We start from the raw sequence: 22,253 nt of genomic DNA on the forward strand, positions 1-22,253 counted from the left end.
CAAGCTTCGAGCGAGACTAAATATAAATTTAAATCGACATTCTTTTTTCTATCGACGCAGCGCGTCTGAAGAATTAAGAATGAAACGAACGAACTGTACGCGAGGCGATCGGATAATAAGGAGGTAAAAGAAGGAACGGAGGAGCAAGAAGAACGCATCAAAGCCAGCCGAGCTTCTAATTCGCGGGGGCGAGGATTGATACGTGACAAGGTATCAGCTTCGGTTCTTTCAAGTGAGAGAACAGGAAATGCCAAAGTGGCTCGTAAAGATACAAGTTTATGGCCCTACTTCTGGTTTGCATACCAAATTTATAGTTGCAATTCCAAATTTATATTTGCAACGTCTGTAGCGCTCGAGGTAATCTGAACGTATTGGGTTTTAATACGCGAACATAAATTGAACGAAGAACGTGGCTTTCTTGTTAATTAAAATCAAGCGTGTTTCATTTTAAAACGAACAAAACGTTGAACCTTTGAAAGGTTGCATTTTCCTCTTAACGAACTGCAAATTTAATGGGGAAGCGTCCATCCACGTGTAAAAAGAAGGATTTTTGAGTCCATCCTCGAAAGCAAGCCATCTCGGTAAATTCCAGACCGGTAGCACAGTGAAAAATAAATTATTCATATTATTCAAAGCGCCAGCGTCTTCCCTCTTCGTTCCGCATTTCTTTTTCGCATTTTTGCGCTCTTCATATTTATTCTAATCGAAACGTGTTACGTGATAAACATTGTAGCAACGCGAAATCAAGTAATAAAAGACAGTAGATACAGCGGAGGACAAAAGTCTGGAATAGAAAAGAAGAACCGAAGGATGAGAGAACGGAAACGGGACAAAAGGATCGGTCGAAGCGGGAAGAAGGTCAGGCATGCAAATGGCATGTTCTCCGGGACACCTGATGCAGAATACGTGTACTCCCGCGTAAAAACATTGACGCTGCATCCTCGATTCTCGGACAAATCTCGTGAGAAACGCACAGCTCTACGTCTACGGCGTCTGCGAGAATTATCCTAATAGCCTCCGCGACTACCTCTAATTCCTCGACTAAAAACTGTTCGGACGCTTCGACTAACGAAATAAGTCGGCCTTTGATAAGGTAAATCGGGTGTTCGGGACGGGAAGCAGCTCGCAAAAAAAAAGGAGCCCCCTTAAAAGGAAAGTAAAGGTCCATTCGGTGGGATAGCCGGAGTTCATGAGGCCCAAGGTACGTTCATCGAACCAAGTCCGTGGGTGGTTTCGAATGTGGAGCACGAGGGCGAGCGACGGGTGAGAGCACGAAGAAGAGACGCGTGAAGCGAGCGGAAGAACAGCCACCAGGCATGTAGACCGCCGCGACGCCGGTGTTTTGTTTACGAGGCTTTTGTTCCACCCGGAGAGTAACGACCATTCGTTACCAGCCACTCGTCAGCTACGTTCCTCAGGTGAGAAGAAACCTCTCCTCGTTCTTCGCGAATTTCCGGCTTCCCCTATCTCTCGCTGCTTCTTCCGGGTGAACCGGCAAATTTTAATAAAGCCGACTTATTCCACGGCTCTCGACGTCTCGGTTCATTCAGTCGAGCATTTACGGTCATCGCGACGCGCGTTTCACACGTACCTCTGCCTCGTCTACGCTTCGAAACAATTCTGACCCGTTCTGCGAACGATTTCCGGTTCGATCGATGCGATCTTCCTTCCCCTTCATCCCCCGCGTACGTATCCTGTTGGTAAAAATATCCTTTTTCGCGTATAGATCAGGGAAAAAAGTAGAGAATCCAATTGCCTCTCGAACTCGTTCCGCTAGGAAAGAATAACAGCAACCGTACGACGTCCACCCGAATTTACGATTTCCCGATTTCTCAGTTCCCTCCCTTTTAGTCTCCGGTCGCCATAACTCGGCCTTTTTCCTCTGGCCACGGTGTGCACGCAAGAAACTCCAATAAAGCTAACTCACGCGGCAGCTTTCAAACGCGGAACGCTTTTAAATGCCGACGCTCAAGCGTAAAGTTGCCTTTTCCCTCTTCCAGCCACTCCCCTATCCGCATCCCGCCTTTTTTTCTTCTCCACTTTCCCTCTCTCTCTCTCTCCCTCCCCCTGGCGAATTTTAGAATCTCGAGCTTTAATCCTATTTCGCGGACTGAAATCCCGCTATTTATTAATTCCCACCGCTGAAAGCCAAGGCGGTACGTTGCTCGCGAGCGTATCTGCCCGCGGCGGTCGCGATGATGCTGTGAAAATGCGTATAATAATGAAAATTAAGGAGCGTTTCGTACGTGGAACACGTTGATATCGTTATTTTCGCAGGGTCATTTAATTCTTCGTTCGAAATCGCCTTTTAACCGGATTAGTATCAAATTAATAAATTAAAGCGTTCGCTCGCGAATTTACTAAGAAGTTATTTAAAATTTGCACCGAGCACTCCGAAGCGCAGCGTTGCTCGAGTGCACGCGCATCGTGCAACGATCCGTATATATAACATCACGCAGGGATCTCTACAACTTTCACTGTATACGGTTAACCCTGGTTGTAACGTATCGCCTACTTGTTCCGCGTACAACATCGCAACCCCTTGTCTCTAACACGCGTATAATACCGCGGTTTATCATTCTGCTCCGCTTCCCGAATCATATCCCCGCGGCTCTCTTGCCAACGAATATCGATTCTTCCGTGGCTTCCGTAATTTTTCAGACTACCGCTGATAGATTAGCCGGTGTACTTCCTCGACACGCCGTTTTCTTCCCTTTCCACGCAGTTTATCCCCATATTAATTCCACGAGCCTTAAGCCTTCTCCGATGTTGCTGCGAATTTCAATTCAGACACGATTTTGCACAAACTACCGCGATTTAATTATCTATCGTAGATCTTCAACCAATTTAATCGATTCGATCGAAGTTAATCGTGGAAAAACCGGACCATTTAGGCTGCGGGAAATTCTTGATGTCTCGTCATCGTGGCAGTCATTAAAATGCAACAGGGATCCGCGAGCGGAATCGATTAGCCGCCAGCAGACCGCGCATAGATTCAGCTCGAATCGTGTCCGACGTATGAGTCATACCGAATTATTGGACCTCGACGCGATTACGAAATACGCGTGCTTCGATCGACGCCCATATCCGCCCCGAAGAGAAAAAAATTCGACACGCGTCGCTCGTGCAGAGAATGTATCCCTCTTCGGTAAATGAGCTCGGTTACAAAAATATCGACGCGGTTTCAAAACCGTGGTGGCCCTAAATTCGGCGCAACGTTCATCGTTTGCCGCGCGAATACGAAAATAGTGCGCAACAAGATTAAAAGATTATTGCTCGACACCGGGGGTATGGCTGACCTGGAAAAGTCGCGTCGAATAAACCTCGGAGACTTGTGGGACAGATTATAAAAAGACGCTTCAGCGGTTCCTCAAAGTAGCGGCTGGTAATGGATGTTTATAGCGGTGCAATTTTCCGGAGGAATTTCGCCGGGAAAGCGGTTTGCAACATTAATTCGTGCACGATGCGAAAGAGGATTCAGCGACGCGTCGATTTCGATATACCTGTCGTTTATACCGTCACGCGTAAACTGTTTTCGAGCAGTGAAATATCATTTTTTCCGAGATTTCCAACGCGACGCGCAAATACGGAGATTGAGCCAGAAGAATGCGATGGAAATCTTCCGCCGTCGATATCGAACGCAACCATAATTCTAAAGAAACCCAGCTATAAGAGCGTGATTATCGAGCCATCCTGGATATTTCTCGCTCGCGGTTAAAAACTATCCGCGGTGGCTCGTTTCAGATTTTTAAATGGTCCTGCCTCGGGTCATAAATTTTAATCGAGCCGACGTCTCATCTGTTTTTAAAGAATTACACTATCAACCGTGGCCTCCGTCTGGTGCAGCGGCTCGCGTATTTCTCTATTTACCTTAACGTTAAGCTCGATAGTTTTTCTCCGTTTCCTTGCTATCTCGAGCATTCTGACTTCTCATTTGTTCGAGGGATAACGAAACATCTACGCCACGATTGAATCGCATGGTAAACCTTAAAAGTATAATATCCTAATAATGCTTCTCGTTTCTGTCTGAAATATCATACATCGTCGGAAAGTGTGCAATCGATGTTTCTAGCTGCGACGTCAGGAAGAGTATTGGCCGTCTTTATCGTTTACCGCCGTATTCAATTGCCGACTATAAAATGCGGCTGTGTTCACCGGTTAATCAAACTCTCGCTGCGATAAATCAGACTGGACGATACTCCTCCGGTAATTTATCTATTTCGCGTCCATATTCTACTGTGTTTCGCTGAAATGTTCGCTCGAAAGATAATTAAACCAATACCAATAAATTTCTATTTGCGCAGTACCAGGATCGTGTCGAGGTATATTCATTATCTTGTTACAGGAACAATTTCATCGGAAGATGAATGAACCGCAGCGAATTTCCGAATCGGTTTTTTCTTTTCAACGAAATCCCACGTGCGATTAATCTACAATTTATCCAATGAAAATGTAACCAGCTACGGTTCGAGTGACTTCGAGTGAGAGGAAAAAAAGTCGCGTTCGCGATAGCGATCAGGATCTAGCAATAACGCGGCGTTAAATATTGACGAGGCAACCGTGCAAAAAGTTAGCCGTTAACCATGGAAAGCGGAAGAAGGGAGGCGGATACAAATGACGCTAGGGGGATGAGAGTTATCTCGCATCCCGCGGGAGCTATTCGTCCCTTTCCAGCCCGTTCTCCTGCACTGTAATCCACCGGCACAGCCGACCTTCCCTCTTTGCATCCGCCCCTGATAAGGGAATCGGAAACTCACCGAGCGGCTGAGTCTTTCGTGCTTCCGGATAACGCGTCGCTTCTTACGCTCGTGGATTATCGACTTCGGATTGTCTTCGAGACAGTTTCTTAGAATCGTGTCCCGGCATCGCGAGAGAATCGCTAGGGAAATGAGCTACGAATGTGGAATTGTTCGCAATCCGAAGGTGCCAACTTGGCGAGGGAAAATTTTCCAGCTACGTTATTTCCATTTGGTACGACCCTGATCCCCGGGACGATTCTTAACTGTGCAGTTAACAACTCTTCTTCCGAACCTGTCCCGGCGCCTTCTTTGAATAAGAATGTCCTTGCACGTTTTAAATATTCCTCGAAACGAGAAGAGCAGGCGAAAAATGAACGGATGGTGGAATTATTTCGCAACGATTCAGCTTCAGTCGCCGTTCCGTGACTTTATAACGACCGATCAGAATATCACGGGACGCGAGGACCGGGATGGGAGATTGTAGAAAAACGATTTGCCCGAATGAAATATCTGCTGAAGCCGAGAAGCGACTCTTCGGGTTATGAAATTCTTAAAGGAGGAAATAAAGATATGCTGATGATCATAAATCCATTTCGAGATATTAGGGCTTTGCAACCACCACGGCTCGAGCAAGATTTTTATTAAATCTCTCTTCGAGATGATATTGCCTCACCCCTCGCGAGAAATAAAAGACCGCTCGATAATCCGAAGCAATTACAGCTATCCGAAAAATTCACGGTACACTGCTACATGTTTTTTTTTTTTTTTAAGTCTTGTCACTTCGCGTTACAACCTCCTCGACGAGGTGGTTCATCGAACGTGGTTGTTCGATTTGTTTCTCCGAGTGAACTCGCTTAAATAAGAGCAAAGTGCACGCGACCGGAAAGAATCGCTACACTCGCCGCAGTGGACGGAGAAAAATTCGCGCCACAACTAAATCCGAGGAGGCCATCGATACAATGAACAGCCGGTTCATGCTCTCGGTCCGTTTCGACGACGTACTTTCAAAACTAGCGAGATAAATGCTTGGAAAAATAGCGGCGACTAAAACGGAATAAAATGAAATAAAATTCGCACGGCTCGTTACAACCCCTTACCGAGGTGGTTCTCGAGGAATAGTTGCTCACGTAAAACGAATAACGTTGAAAGTTCGCGAGAAAGATTGGTAAAAAACTCGCTGAATATTCTCGAGGAGTCCTCGAGGGGTGGAGGACCCTCCTGAGAATTTCATACCACGGATCGTCATAGTAGACGACGTCTGGAAGGGCAAAGAGGGACAAATGGTCCTCGAATCTCTGAATCACCAACCCGCGAGTCGGCCCATTAACGTTGAATGAACTGACACTTACCTTTCTTCTCGCCGAAAAAGTCCGCGTTGACGCTCGCCGCGCAGAACAGGAGGAATATCACCGATTGCAGTCTGAAATGAAACATTTCCGCGTTAGCTTCCTTTACAAAGATAGTGCTCGATGAGTAAAAAGTCAATGTTAGTCAGATTAACATTGATTTCTTAGAATATTAAAGAGTCGTGAAACATCCCTCGCGATGCTACCTGTGCCGTTTCAACGCCTCCAACGACAAGTGCCGTCTGTCACTCCGGTACATCCTATTTAAATGCAACAATGGCCGACGTCGAGGTAAGTGGCCGCGTAAAAACGGACGCGCGGATGTCGCCGACTAAAAAACCGGGACCATAACGATTAAAACCAGACTAAATAGACGTTGTAACGTTCACGCTGGAAGAGATACGCGATCTCGCGAAAGAAAAGCGCGAGATTGGCGCAAAAACGATTCGGAACGCTCCCTGCAAAACAATATGGTCCATCTCTAGAGACTTTTAAGGGAAGCGCGAGATGGTACGACGCCCGGAAAATTGGGTACGCCGGAACCTGTTTCGTTAATGCGATCCTCCGTGGAAAAAGCGAGCCTTCTAAAGGTGCTGAAAATTTGCTCGAGGAAAATGGCTATTGTTATACAACGAACTTATTTAGCGTAAGTACCCTTGCTAAAAAAGAATATTCATCTTTATGAATTCAGTTTTCCCTTGAAGAAAAAACATAGCTCGCGTTGAAACAGATCCGTGTCTAATTGGAAACTGTATCGAGAGACAAATCGATGTCGATGTATTCGCTGTAACTCTGAAAGTAACCAGAAAAAGTCATCGCGAACCCTTTTTCGCCCGGCGCACGCGTAAGAAGACAAACATTTCCCTTATCGTTCGGAAAATCTACGAGCATCCATACGAATACATAGAGATGACAGGCGAAACGATTGTAACGCTAAATGATGGGTTTGTTTGCGCGGGTGGTACGTACTGCACGCGCGTCGAACTGCAGACGATTTCTCACGTGTCGGGGTTAGTGGAACAGCAGGAATCCGTTGGAAAAGTGTGACACGCGTTTGCATCTGTCGGTGAGAGGCGATTGTGGGCGTTTGCCAGCGATCGTTGATCGTGAATCACGATCGAGAATTCCAGCGTTGCGTAACAATCGGACCATCCCGTGTGCGCGTTCCCGTCGATTTCGATTTCCGTTTCCAAGGTCGTTGCACTCCCCTATTACGTCCTCTATTCTAGTGGATTCGAGCGACGATGCTTTCATCAGACCGATAAAGTAATATTCGAGCAACTACAAATATTTCTCAGTAATTAAACGCTCGAAATTGATTCGCGTTCTATACTGGCATAGATTTCTTATGCTCTTAAAGTATTCCCCATGAAAATTGCGACGTATACGCGTACGAATGGTTCGCATTCGAACGTGAAGAATGCGAATCGTATATTTCACACATATTCCGCGATATATCAGCGGAGAAATGTTACGTACGCAGAGTTGGCGCAAGAATGACTCGTGACGTTGCGATTCGAGCAAGAATGCTTTTGATAGAAAATATATTGGACACGAATGACAATAAAATTTTGATAATATTTCCGGAGTAGGTACATTTAAACGTATGACGTCACGCGAAGGAATTCCAAAGGGATAATAAATGCAATTAAACCGCAATTCAACGGGAAACCCGCGATAAACAAAGAAACCACAGAGAAGAAAAAAATGGGTGGAACGATAAAGCTTGCAATAACGAGACCGCAAACCTCGAGTGGAACCTAATGTACACATGTACGAGTGTATTACTCCGTGTTTTATCACTAGTCGTATCCTCGCTCCAATTTCTAGTCCTTTTGAAGAAGGATTTCAATTGCAGAGCAGTTGAATCGATTCGACTTGTAAATGATCCGAGCCCCTACGATGAATTACGCATCGCTACATCTTCGGTCGTACCGCGAAATACAGTTCCTTAACGCGATATCGTCGGAATTTAATTATCTATTTTATTACCAGATCGGTCGAGGTCGAGCGCAATAACGAACAATCGATCGGACGAAAATGTCCCGAAAGAAAATCAACATGCAAAGCCGCGCGCAGCAGTCGTGATTAAAATGGAGAAATGAAAATGCGCGCACCGGCGTCGTGCGTTGTAACGTCATGGAATGACGCCACTCCATTAACCCAGTGGCCCAAGGACCGATATAGAGGGGAATTAGAAGAACAAGGGAAACCCCGATGAGATCCGAAGACACGTGTACCGGCTGGCGGTGGAATAATTAAGCGTGGAGCCTCGAGTGGCGACGTCGCCTCGCTCAAGTGGTGCTCGTTAATGAATAGATGCGCCAGAGAACGCTCGAGAGCCGACGAATTCTCGAGAAACTTCGGTAAATAGAGGATCGGTACCGACCATTCTTTGCTCGGAAACGACGACGCCAAATACCCAATTTAGAGTTTACCATCGAGTCGTACGATTAACCCTTTGCGCTCGACCACTTTTTTGGTCGGCCGCCGCTGCAACTCCAAACGATTTCGCGCCTACATGAATTCATAGAAAAATTAACATACGAAAGCGATATATTTTCATATACTATCTGTGAGTTCGAGTTCTGCAGTTGCGTTTGGTGTGATATTTTACAACACACTCACCAAGGCATTCAGAATTGGAGGAATCTTGTGGGTCATGGCTGCTACTTCCGGATTCACTGTCTATTCACACTCTAATTTTGTTATTTCTCACACGCGATGCTTCATCGCTATCGCTATCACTGTTTACACTTCCTACTACCAATTCCATCCTGGATAGATAAATTTCCGATCGATTAAAAATCAAATTCGCGTTAAAATTTTAAAACTTGGCGATACGAAATTGTACTAACCCTTGACAAGTCGTATTCGGGGCTACGGTCGTACAAGAATTTTACGTCACAATGTGACTTTTCAACCGAAGACATAAACATCCTAAGGGGCTTATTTCCGAACCAATACTTCGCTTCTATCAACTGGAGATAAGGAAATTCAACATAAATACAGCCGTTCGAGTTGCCACGCGAAACATCGTGGCGAGTGAGAGGCGTCGTTCGAGCGCAGAAGGTTCAAAACAAACAAGGGAAAGAAAACGACGCTTTGTACTGTATTTCGATAAAAACTATCGCTTTGAATATCTAACACTTCTGTCGTAATCCTCGTTAATTTCTCCTGAATCCGTACGCACACGAAACGCCATGCTGTAACGCCGCGCGTGTATATTTCTTTTTTTTTTGACATCCCCCATTAACGCCGCCTTGTACTCTGTCGAATTTCCCCCCGAGCGCTTTAATTAACAGCGTCGTATATCATCGCGTGCACGCGGAAGGGAACGGCGTTCGTTTGTATTTCATCGGGTTTTTGCGATCCGTGACACGTGGCCCGCGGAATCTCGAGGTCCCGCGACTAGGTGACGGACGACGAAAAATGAAGGAGCAAATTTATTCTCGTCCCGGGTGGTGGCGAACGGAAACAGCCGCGGAGCTCGCGTGACCGTAAGCGCCAAAAGGGGAGACCAGCCCAGCCGGTTTTACACATTTAATTGAAGCATCCTTGTTTTCGGCTACCAACACCGGCCAAGAATTCGCCCGCCTCTTCCGATATGTTTTACGATCCTTCCAGGAATTTGTGACGGGGACGTGCGCAACGTATGAAATACCAAATAGCGGCCAAAGAAGAAAAGACACCTCGAGCATTCGGGAATGAAATTTTTCTCAACTTCTCCTTGGAAATATTTTGCTTCCCTACGAGAGAAGAAAGAGGTACGAGCTTCTAATCTATTTTCCCTTGCTTTTTTTTCCTCCTCTAAGATAAATAATATATCAAAAGTTTTCAGCAGAAAATACCATTACCGCGAGATTGCGGTATAACTCACGCGATAACTTAATTTCCCGTGACTGATAGGAAACGAACATACTCGGTGAAGCCACAGCTGATAGCATTAAGTATGCAGTAACTGTATATTATGTATTTAACTTGTTAAAGTAACTACCCCAGGTTTAGTTTTGAGTAGGCAATAACCGTTTACATGCGCTAGTTTCTCTCGAGTACCTGTGCCGCTTTCATATTCTTAAACGATCCTCGACTACACCGCTTGTAATACATCGAAACAATTATTTCCTACTCGTTTACCAGAAAATATTTGCCATTAGCGTATCGAATTCAGAAACGTCGCGTTTCCAACGGGCGGGGAGTGATTTATAAAATATTTAAGCAAGAAAAGAGGGTTTCTTCAAAGTTCTTTCACTTTCACAGGTCCGCTGCATCCTTTTTCAGCAGTAAGTAAAATTGGTGGCTGCTGTGAAAGCTTAACCAGATAAAGGGATAAAAGGAACGGTGGCGAGGTGCTGCGTTTCGGTTAGCTTTCCCCTAAAATCGGTTTTCGAAAAACAAATAGAAAATTATACGTTCGGTAATCAGATACAAGATTTAGATTTTACCTCGCGGCTCTGATCTCGTTACGAATACGAATGAAAAATCGATGCGCGCGTATATGAATGAAAGAACCCGAACGCCACGCGTGGAAAGAACTTTCACGAATAACGGAGCACGATATTCAGTGGGCTCAGGATATGTGATGTAACATCAACAACGGAAAACGTTATCACGACTTCATTCACAATAATATCACGTAAACAATTCACATCCTCCCACTTGGTATCAACGAGAGTGGTTCGTCGACGGGAAGAAAACCGATTTACTGTCCCCTCGTTAAATCCTTATTATACCGTTACTAAGAGGCTGCGTCTAGAGAAAATTGGTGATAAAATAACCAGGCTAGCTGGCGCGCACGGTGAACCTTTCAACGTAGATCATCGTTGGGCACGCGACAGGGGCGGTTTTAATTGCCACTGGTTTCCGTGCGCGTGTCCTTTCATGCATCTCCATTCATTAAAACGCCGTCAAGGAGCGTAACGCGGTAATCCGCAGATAAGAACGAGGAGGAGCATCGACGCGGGCCATCGATCGAAGCTTGTTGCTCCGTGCATGAACCATGCGCGACGCGTTCTACGACGAGTCGAGGGAAAACTGCCAACTATTTGCCCATAGAATTTCCGTTTCCTTTTCCTTTCTTTGCGGCTACCAACCACGGTCTTCCTGGTTACCACCGGCGTTACGCCCTAACTTTAGCCTCGCTGCGCATTTGGGAATTCCATAAGGGTATTTACGAGCAGTCGCGTGGCGATAACGGGTCCCCCCGCTTTGTTTCGTGAAATGCTGAACATCGAGATACGTCTCGGTGAAATCTCGGATTTGGTCGGCGCAATTGCCCCGTTACACATACACTCGGTATAATTTACACGCGTCGCGTTTCAAAAGACGCGAGCCCCGCGGACTTGGAATAAGCAGATTAAACGTCCCTCGTAAACTTTTAGACGCCGTATCTCTTTACGACTGTACGTCGCAAAAATGCAATTTATATTCGTGTCTTGCCAGTGCTGCTTCGTTTCGACGATACGTTTCACTCTGTTCGACTCCGTTCGACATCGCAATTTTTCCTACAGGAGAAAGAATTTCCGTACTAGCTACTCCGAAACGGAAAGTGTGGACTGAAAGCTTCCCCCGTAATAACAGCTGCGGTTTAACCAGACCCTCGCGAAACTATATATTCCCATTAGACACGTATGCGGTCTTATTATCGCGCTATGAACGAAAGTCTGACTCGATTAAGCTCATCTAGCAGAAAAACGGGCCAAGAAAACCCCGCCACTTTAATCTCTCGTTACTCTAATATTCTCTAGGAAAATTTCGCGATCCATCTGCTGGTAATAATTTAATATAGCTCGATTCGAAATGTACGGAGAATAGTGGTCGACGATAAAAAGGAAGTCGACGGCCTAGCGCGTGGGCATTCGAAAAATAAACGCCAGGTTAGCAACTTCATTCCGTGGTCGCAGTGCCGTGATTCTGGGTTATTGCACCGCGAGCTACGTCGTTTTCCACGATTGCACGCTTTGAACCTAATTTATCGTGGCACGCGAGGCGATTGCACGTTCCTCCGACCGGGGAACTATGAGTTACTTTTATTTCACTCGTCCGTGCCATCGAGATTTATGACACCTGCCCAGGTGTGGAGAATAAAATCACCGTTGCCATTGGATTACAGGATTGAATGCCGGAAACAACCCCTGCGACTCGAGAGAATAGTTTGTTTCACTCGTGAAATCTGTCGACAAACGATCAAGGAAGTTGCGCGCGCGTTTCTTTTGTCACGTATGACAATGTACACGTGATCAATTAAAAATTTTATTAGCGGTGTCTGGCAATGCGTATACCTCGCCTCGATGAAAAGAATATAATAGACGGATGACTAACCCAACGGTACGAGGCGTTTCTAATCGAAAGCGGAATCAGAAATTGTATCCCAAAACAGTTTATATCGTTGATCACCCAAAATCCCACGGATTAGGTTTCATCGGGGGCTTCAATTCAAAGTTTCCTTTAATAGACATCGTTAACATAAGCTCTCGCTCGACTCGATTACCTAAGCACCGTGGCTTGCAGCCAATCTAACGTAAGTAATTAGAAATTAAACAGGCGATCAATACGGTTGAATGGTCCATAAAATTGGTGGAAAAATTCTTCAAGTTCGGAACAGCCTCGATATCGAGCCAGGTTATTCTACGTTCGCGACATTTTCAATTAAATATCCAATTTGAAAAATAGACGGGACACGTTCCAGGCAATTTTAATTAGAATAAAAATGTTGGTTCCGGTGGAATGCTTAATAGGTTGAGAAGATTGACGTGACGACCATTCGAGGAATTTGCAGAGTGGAGTAATTGGAAATCCGCATAGATAAACCTGGAAGAGGATCCTACTCAAGGATATTGGAAAGGTTTCCGTCCCTGTTAACTAATCGCGTGGATCCTGTATTAAATATTAGACTGGGAACAAATTTACAATCTTATCTCTTATAAATTATTCAAGAGGACCAAACGTACCCACTTAGCCCCTAATGTAGCGCTAAATACTTTTTGTTCGAAACACGGAGCATATCGCGATAAAGTTTAAGGCATTGCATATCCGACTCGTTTCGAGTCCTGGTTAAAACCTGCGCGATCACGAAACGCGCCCAGAAAAGCCGTATAAATTGCAGCGTTAACTTTCGTGCGGATTCGAAATGTATTCGCAGGAAAAATGTTGTTAGCCCGGAATGGAAGCGATTCGACACGCGGAAAAGGCAATTCGACGCGAACGCGGAATATACACGGCCGGCCATTTTCAATAATTCACCGGCTTAACACAACCGTGAACGCTTACGTTTTCGTAAAACAATTCGGGTGGCACTCGGAAGGTTTGTCAATCGAACACAGTCGAATGATATTCGAGAGAAATGACTTTAAAAATCCTTTAAGCTCTTAAGTCGGTGCCATGCGGATCCCCATCCAGAGCCACGGAGGATTTCGTCACGCGTCGCTCTGTCTTATGAACTTTTACCATTAGAGCACGCGTACCTTATGGATTTTTTCTCATTTTTCTCGGAAATGAAGCTTCCGATGCAATTTTCTTCCTCTTCCTCGGCTTCATTTTCGTCTGCCAGTGTCGAGGATTATCGCGACTAGTATCGTAAAAAGTGTTTTCAGCTTTTGAAGCTGAAAAATGTTGTTTTCAATTTCCCGAGCCGTGGTTACTTCCAGGCTTTTAGACGCGTAGCGGCATCGGCATCAATTTCTCTTCCGAAAGTGAAGTTTCTGTTCGCCGAAACTAAAATAACTTTTCCCGAAAATAAAACAAAAGATGAGGCCCCGGATGAAAGTTTCAACCGGACGGCCGAGCCATTTTCATTTTCATGGTACGCGTCTTCTTGGAAAACAGCGAAATTCGGCCAGTCGATCTTTCGATTACACGAATGGAAATTCGCGAAGGATCCTCGAATATCTCGCCTGGTCTCGATCGTGATACGTTCCTCCAGTTCCATGGAATGTATAATATCTTCGCGCTGAATAAAATATAACATTATCGTGTCATCTCCTTTAATTCCCCGTTTAATTTCCTTCGACGCCGCCACGTCTCTGGCTCTGATTATTCATGAAATCATGTGAATCCGATCGTAAAATTCTGCTAAACGCTCGCGTTACCATTGAAGTTCCGTTTGTCAAGGTAAAAGGAGACATCCTTGTCCCACGCCTGTCCGTGCCACCCTTCGAGCTGGCGTCGCGTTTATTCGCCGCCTTCTCGTTTTCCTTTCCGTGAACGCGTTACGTCCGGCAGATCACGTCCAATTAATCGGAGGCGTCGATGGTAAAATTGATCGGGCGGTTCCATAACAGCATCCTTACCATCGGAGCGGATCCCCAAGATGAGAAGGGAAATATTTCAGCTGCCGTCCCTTGCGCGAAACGAATTAAACAAACGAGCGGCTCGAACAAGGAAAGGATTTTACGGTGGCGATCTTCGGGAGAGAACGAACGGTTAAAACGCGCAATAGCCGTGAAACGAAACGCGGGGGAACGAACGGAGGATTTGAATACACGATCGAACGTTTCTACGGTGGCGAGCAGCCGAGCGAATGGTATTTCGACGTGTTGCAATTGCAGCTGCGTCGCGATATCCGCGGAATGACTTTTATGTTAATCTCAGGGTACGCGGTGCTGCGGAAGATGCGAGGGGTATCAAATGGGAATTTATCGAAAAATGTTTTGAAGAGAGGTGGGGAGATATTGTTCAGGAAGGCCGACGCGGGTGTTTGGAATATAACGTTAACCGGTGAGCAAAGCCGTTATCGCGTTCACCCGTTAGATCTAATTTAGCCGCGTGCATCGCCGGGATTCGATGAAAATTGTCTGTTTTCATTCTCGAATTTAATCTCGGCTGGAAACACCGGAACGAGTACGGCCGGTTGAATCGACGTCGCTCACCGAATCGTGTCCACCCTTTCGCCTAGCCCCCGCGTAAAACAGACGAGCATGAATAATACGGCGTTTTCAATTCTCCGGAAACCTTGCGCGGACGAGACCGGATGAACTTTCGAATAGTTTCCCGGTGGAGAAAACGGTGGAAAAGTTTCCCAGCGACTCGTCGTATGGAAATAAATTATTCTTTCCCTTTCAGAAAGCTTCGCCAGCAGCAGCGCGAACGCCGCTCTGTCTCTATCAATTTTACAGTGAACTGCGCCAGGAGAACCGTTCTATCGAACGGTAATTGCTGGTGCAGCTACGAGGGAAACGAACGGTTTTTCGAGCACCGTTCACGGATTGGTTGCCCGTGTTGTTCCGAGGGCGTCGACGCCCGGGGTGTTGTCTGTTAATTTTCTTTTAACGTCGTCGTTACCGTCGCTGGTTTCCACTCGGCTCGATTAATATTATCGGTCGAAAAATTCCGTCCGTGGTGGACCCGGAACAAACGTGTCGGGGGGGCGAGTGCGGGGGAGGATCGTAGAAATTCACGGGCGGAAAATGGATCAGCCGGCCATTTGCCCCGGCGCGCATGCAAGGAAGAGCAGGTTCGCGCGACACGTCCCCAGATTTTATCTACGACTCCATGTTGAACAACGCGCAACACGGTATTCCGCGTTGCGCTTACGAGCCCTCCCGTTAAAGCCTCCGCCGCGACACACGTGCGGCAAATGCGACCGGACTCGTAAATACACTCCACGCGGATTAACACGCGGCCGTCACGTGGCACGCGTGTTCCACCCTTCTCTCACCCTCCGCTCCAAAAAGAGAACGACCTGCCTCTGAGTTATGTCCTCGAAACGAAGAACACGTCGGGCCCTCTTCGACTACCAGGATTAATGCACCAACGCCTCGTAACGCCACCAGCTCTCCTCCTTTTCCCACCGCCTTTCATTCACTACTCGATACAATTTTCGTCTACAACTCTTCTCTTCTTTCCTCTTTCTCCTACGAGATTTGTCGCTGGCTTTTTAATGAGCAAGTTGAACGGAGCAAGTCGCTGGAGGAAGAAGTTTGCAGCAACTGCAACTTGGTATTCGTCGGATGGTAATTAGCGCGGAGTTGCCACTGCGAAAAACTGTGTACACGGAGAATGTAGCGTCGATAACGTTTCTTGAATCGATAACGTTTGAATATTTCGGTGAACCTGCGATATGAATCAAACCGTTTGTACGAAGATGTGGTTTATAACGAGGTCGATTGAATTTAACAGCGAGACGTGTGGTATAAATAAGAGGCCAATCGAGTGCCGATATTAATAACCGATCTTTTATACTCCTTCACCAATAAGAGGTCCCTTGTGGAGCGAGGAATACTAAATAAATGTCACGATTGAAAAATTGAACGATCCATTTTCGGTTCACTCTTAAAACGTCAATGTCAAAGTTAATGAACCAGTTTCTCGTTTAATAAAAATTACTGCTCTACGACTGATTCATCCCCTAAACTTGCCTCATAGCCTTTGAAAACTTCGTCAAATTGAAAATAAAGTCGGTAAGATTATCCTAGACGAGTGCAAAGGATATAACGATGCGGTGAGCATAGACACTTCGCGGAATCGAGAATTTGTAAATCGTTCGTGGAAACGTACTAGCGTGATTATTATAGACTATAGTCGAGTGAATTCCCGTTGGAACGATACGTGAACGTGGAGAGATTTTAAGCGGAGAATGGACGCTCCGAAAGCGAATCCGGTTATCCAGAAGTGGAACTGAATACTTAATAACTTGCATAATCGATGAGTGAAAAATGGGCGAACATTTCTCCGCTTCTGCATAGATTATGTATTCATGGACTGTAATAAAAAAAGGGACACGTGTTAACTCTCCCGTGCGCGATAAAAATCGATCTTCTCGAACATGCATTATTTAATTTAATTTTCCCGCAAACAAATTTTTACTACGCTTCGAGATATTCTTCCAGAATAGTCGCTGTGCAAGAGGCAAACCAATCGAGGGATCGCGCGATACCAGGCTTAAAACCACCGAATTACGCCACGAGATCGTGTGGAGCCAGACGAAAGAATGTTGCTCGAGCAAGCGTTCGAGACGCAACTACGGGGCATAGGACGTTACGAGCCAATAACGCAATCAATGGAACGGAACGGAAACTGCAAACACCAGACAGTAGGACAGAAACCGATTTCGAGGTCAACGGCCAGAAGAAAACATTTGGTTGGCTGCCGCTTGAATAAAGATCGTCTCGTTACGCCCGTGGAACCAAATTTTCCAGCAAACTATGGGTGAAACGTGCGATTCTACAGTCTCGAGTTGTAGACAGGGTGGTCGTCGTTACGTCGTCGATGACGCGTCCTCGAGTTTACCCTCCACGGGGGTTGAACACTCGAGGAGGTGAGAAACCGTGAAATCAGTTGAGTACCGTTCCGATCCCTCGACTGGCAAGCCTACCTGTGGCTCGTTTCCTCCCGTTCAACCCTCTAATTTCTCTCCTCGGATCGTTAAGCTGTCGGATTGTGTTTTGAATCACTTCTGATTGTTGCGACATTTTCCCGGCCGATGTAAATTCATTTACTGGTCTGCGAACCATCGTTCGATATGTGCGTGCCCCCCATAAGTGCTCGCGGTTTACTCGTGTGTCTAGAGAAAGCAAATGACAACAAACTCTGCTCCCGTACCCCACACTTACGCGAATGTTTGCTTTATCCGAAGTTATGGAAATTGTAGGAAAGAGAAACAGCGAAAATCAACGGGCATCGCGAGTGGAAATGATCATCGGGAATACGATTGACCGTATCTATTCCTATTATTCCGCGTAGCGGAGTATAAATTGGGAACGAAACGAAACAACGTAAAGTAAAGCGAATGCGGAACGAGAATAGCAGAGAGGGACTATCGCGAGGAGGATTTACTAAATCCGGCACCGTAATCTGTAGTAAGTGTTCCGCTTACCTAGGCCGCATGTTGAATCACTCCATCTGATGTGACAGGTGCTCGATCTCGGGCCCGTGCGTCCCGCCCTCGAAAACGCCGCTGCTCCGCACTCCTCTTCGCCGATCGGACCTTTTTATCCCTTTTAATCCGCGAAAGGGTCGGCGGGTACCGCGATGAAAGACTGGCACCGACGCGACGCCGGACCGACTAAACCTCGGGCCGCATCGCGTTCGAACGGCCGGGTCGAAAGCGGAAGTTGAAGTTCAATGCAAAGAGGTCGAGGCACGCTCGATTACAGCTCGATAGCCGGTCAGAGAGGGATACCGACGGTGGCGCCAATTTCCAAGGTCGCTCGAGGGGGCAAGGTCAACGCACTTCCGGCTCGGGTTGGCAGGAAAGATGTTGCTCGGTCTGGACGTTGATTTCGGGGGACCAATCGCGGTACTCTTCGCACTGGTAGCAACCGGCGTCGGCCCAATCGACTCCACGGTCCACCACTCACTGACAACAGTCCCTTCGTGACACTTGCCGCTTCCTTCGCGATTTTTCTCCCTCCTAACCTCCTCCTACTCCGCGGCTCCCGCCTTAACGACGTACACTAGACGTCTCTCCCTACCGTCCTTTCGTCCGTTCGCCACTCTTTTTCTAACCGCTCCGATCCCGCCTTGACAATGACGAATAATGCTCTCCTGCTACCGCTTTAACACGCGACGACTCGAACGCGCTGCTGCCCCCGAGTCTCGCCGGAACCGATGGGGATGAAACGAGCACGGCGGTGTCGCGATTCACCACGCTGTTCTCTGCGTGCGTGTCTTCGAGCCGACGGGACGATGCCCAGTATAGCCGGTGGCGGCCGATTCAAATTCGCTCCCCACGTGGCGGCGACGGCGTCGTCCCTGCGACTGCCACCGGCACGACGCCCGGCGCCGGGCCGTGCGTCGCCATCTCGCGGCCCTCGGATAAATCCCTTTTTAGTGCGAACCACCGCGACGAAATTGCACCGCGCGTTCTCCTGCCCCCTTTCCCTTTTCCTTTTCCTTCTACTTTTCCTTTTCCTTTTCCCTTTCCTTCTCCTTTTCCTTCCTCTTCCTCCACCCGCTTCGCGCTTCTCCCGCGTCGCGCGGTTCAAGAGAACAAGCTGACCCGGAACCCGAGAGAAATAGATTGCATCGCGGCTGATACTCGTGTTTCTCTTGGTACCGCGACTCGCGTTCTCACCTCGTACCACTTTGATAACGAGCTGCTTCGAATTTTTGCGACGCTGTTATCGATGGCCATTAGAAACCTATTAAGGATCGTCGGTGATCGGTGACACGCTGTTGGAGTATCTTAACTGAACGACGGCCCGTAGCTGGTATATAATTAACAATGAGTCATCTCGCTCGCAGCGAAACTGGAATACTAATGCGAGGATGCGACGAAACTGTAAAGGGAACTCCCTAGAGTTCAAAGCGAACAGAATGAATTATGACGTGAAAAAGTCAGCCGAATAGAAAATATATTGTTATCGCTCTCGTGTGGTGTTCCGATCTAATTGCGAGTATGATACAACGCGGATAATCGAATAATAATAATGAAATCGCGCGCGATGAATAAATCGCGTTGACCTGCTCTCCGCGCCACGCCTCGATCGCTCTGTTCCACATAGGAATCGAATCCCATTCGATTGATTCGCCTACGTCGAAACGAAGATCGCTGATAATTCAAGGAAGTTGACCAGATCGCTGTCCTATATCTCCGCGCACGCATCGATAACACGGACGATCACCGAATTATAGTTACCCAGAAATGGCCATTTTCTCAGACCATTACCAAGAACGTTATTAACTAAATAACCGAAGAGAGAACGAACGCCTAAACAGCGGATGCGACGCGTCCGACGCGATAGAGATACTTGTCCTTTTTCCGTCTAGCACGGCGCCCGCGCTCTAATCAGAATTTCCCAACCGGAGTTACTCATCTGCCCCTGCTTTCCTGCCTTCGCGTTCGCCAGATCGTTCGCTCTTGCGGCCGAAAGATAATTCAGCGATCCACTCGCGTTTTCCAGCGATGTCGTAACGCGCTAACCGGCAGCTGCTCGACTGCTATTATTATTTTTAAATCACGACCCCGTGAACGGTCCCCTGATTATGGAGCAGTTTCGAGTCACATTCCGCTCGGACTTGCGGCCGGGCTTTTAATAGGCGCTGACTGCTTTTCAAATCGGATCTTATTTTTAACCATTTCAACGAAGGACGGTCCAATGCCCGGACGTGTCGTCGAACAGAAGTCTATCATCTCGCGACACCTTCGAATCGGACCTCCCTATTAAAAGAATAAAAATCATTTCCGGAACGGAATTGTTTCCACGGTTGACGCGAGTAGAATAGTCGGTTGTGATTAAAATCTTTTATCGGCGAACGATTGCATCAGGGGGACAATCAGGCTTGATGAGAAACCTTTGTCTCTTTATTTAGTCGAACGACACCGTCGATCCAGTTCCGTGAAAGGCTACGTAAAAACTTTGGTAGACGACGTCCGTCCGCAAACAATATGTCTTTATTGCTGTCCGTTATTTCCAGATGAAAGCAAATTCCCCGTGAATGCAACGAATATTAGCGATCTGGTCCCCGTCAATTATTTTCTTACCAACTTGGAATGCTTCTTAAAAATTCAGCCCAGTAGCTACGTTCGCGTTCGCTAATTCGAAACACTTGGGGTACTCGAATGGAATACTGTAACACCGAAACCGCTCGATCTCGTGATTCATCGATTCGCCGACAATCGTGCGCGGGCTAATAAATAATATCGCCGTTTGCGAGTCACTTTCGAATCGCGGCTAACTGGCATTCTTCATCCGTGGCGAACGACGTCTGCCTACAAACAATCGACCGTACGCGACACTGTCCTACAGGTTTATTAATAACGTGCACGATGCGTCGACTGAATAATCGGTTGCGAGCTGGACGATTTATCGTTTTCTTCGATCCCGATCGAACCTCGTAACGAACGACGTCGAACAGAGTCGATCGAGGTGGCCGGCGTCTAATTACACGTCTCTTCGCTTTTTTCCCTTTCGTTTCGAGCGAAAGTTTCTACTTGAAACGAACTTTTTCCGGATGCGGGGAATAAATCGAAAGTACAACGCGTTCTCGAACAGGAGAGTTGGTAGAAAGCATGAAACAGTGAATATCGAGAAGCATAGACCAGGAATTAATATGCGAGGCAACGAGCGGCTGGCTTTTCGAGCGAGAACGAATCAGAATTCAGCGTCGTCGCCGCCAAAAATTTACGCCGCGTTAAACTCGAATTGCGCGAAGGAAGTTAAACAAGTTGAATAAACGGCCCATTATAGAAACGAACGTGAACTGGCGCGAGTCGCGCGTTAAACGTCTGCCTTCGACGCCGCTGGTGCCGTCCCCTGTATTTAACGGATTACTGGTAAATGAAGAAAAACGGGGTAACCAGCCAGAAAGCCAGCCGTTGGCCCTGTTTAAACTTGACACTCGTTAATTAACAATTCGTCGCCGCTTTAACTGGTCTGGTTGCAACGCGACGCGCGTGGCTAGTTCCCCGACGGGACTTTCACAATTACAGGGCGAGATCGCGGTGTTCAGAATAAAACAACATTTTAATACTCGGCTGGAAAGGAATCGGGAAATAATTAAATCCGTATCCAGCTAATAGAGTCTTAAGTTAAGCATGAACGAGCTGCGCGAAACCATTAGGCGGAGCCATTACTCGAAAGAGAGGTATCGAGGCGAGCACGCGTGCCACGATTACAGCATTTCACGAGCGTATCCCCCGTATCTGACGGTTGTCCAAGGTTGTACGTCCAGTATCTGGCGAGTGCAGTTAGGAAATGCCTCTCGTAACGTTCTTCTTCTCTTTTCACCGGTCTTTCGGCCCGGCTAACTACGTAGATAGCCAAATGAACGAACGTAAATCACCTGCCGGCGAAGTTAATTGAGCCCGTTCGAAACCAGTTTTGCAACCTAGAGGATACTTCCGTCGTTAAACGTTTCATGCTCGAACAGGATTCATCCTCCGATCGAATCGCGAACCAACCAGTCCCGTTCGCGATTCTTTACCGTTAACTTTTCGATTTAACCCGTGAAAACAACGCTCCGACCCTCCGCGTTTCGTTAACGTCCCGATCGACAATCACCGCCGTTCTCGATTTGTGTTCGTTTGAACGGGGTAGGCGCGAACTCGCCTGCGTTTGACAATGTTTTGCCGGACGCACGAATATCCCAGGTGCACCGATGCCCGCAAATGGCCCCTCCCCTGGCAAAGGAGCACGTCGCCGCGGCGTGACGAGGGGTGGCCCGATGTTAATTGAAATCGTAGAACGTGGAAAGGGTGCACGGTGTTTCACCCCGCGGTAATTCCCGC

General features: G+C 47.1%; 1 protein-coding gene across 5 annotated transcripts in view; it reads right to left on the bottom strand.

The window, feature by feature from the left end:
* Positions 1-18,002, bottom strand: part of Mp (collagen XV/XVIII-type protein multiplexin) — a 197,303-nt gene extending 179,301 nt beyond the window's left edge. For all 5 annotated transcript variants that reach the window (XM_076906045.1, XM_076906041.1, XM_076906042.1 and 2 more), the window contains exons 1-2: positions 17,898-18,002; positions 6,089-6,159 (exon numbers count right to left, since the gene is read on the bottom strand). In XM_076906045.1, the coding sequence (XP_076762160.1) occupies positions 6,089-6,159; positions 17,898-17,908 (82 nt within the window). In that variant the 5' untranslated portion in view covers positions 17,909-18,002. The remainder of the gene's footprint in view (positions 1-6,088; positions 6,160-17,897) is intronic.
* Positions 18,003-22,253: the final 4,251 nt, after the last annotated feature.

The sequence above is a fragment of the Xylocopa sonorina genome, chromosome 13, assembly GCF_050948175.1.
Source record: "Xylocopa sonorina isolate GNS202 chromosome 13, iyXylSono1_principal, whole genome shotgun sequence".
Taxonomy (NCBI): Eukaryota; Metazoa; Arthropoda; class Insecta; order Hymenoptera; family Apidae; genus Xylocopa; species Xylocopa sonorina.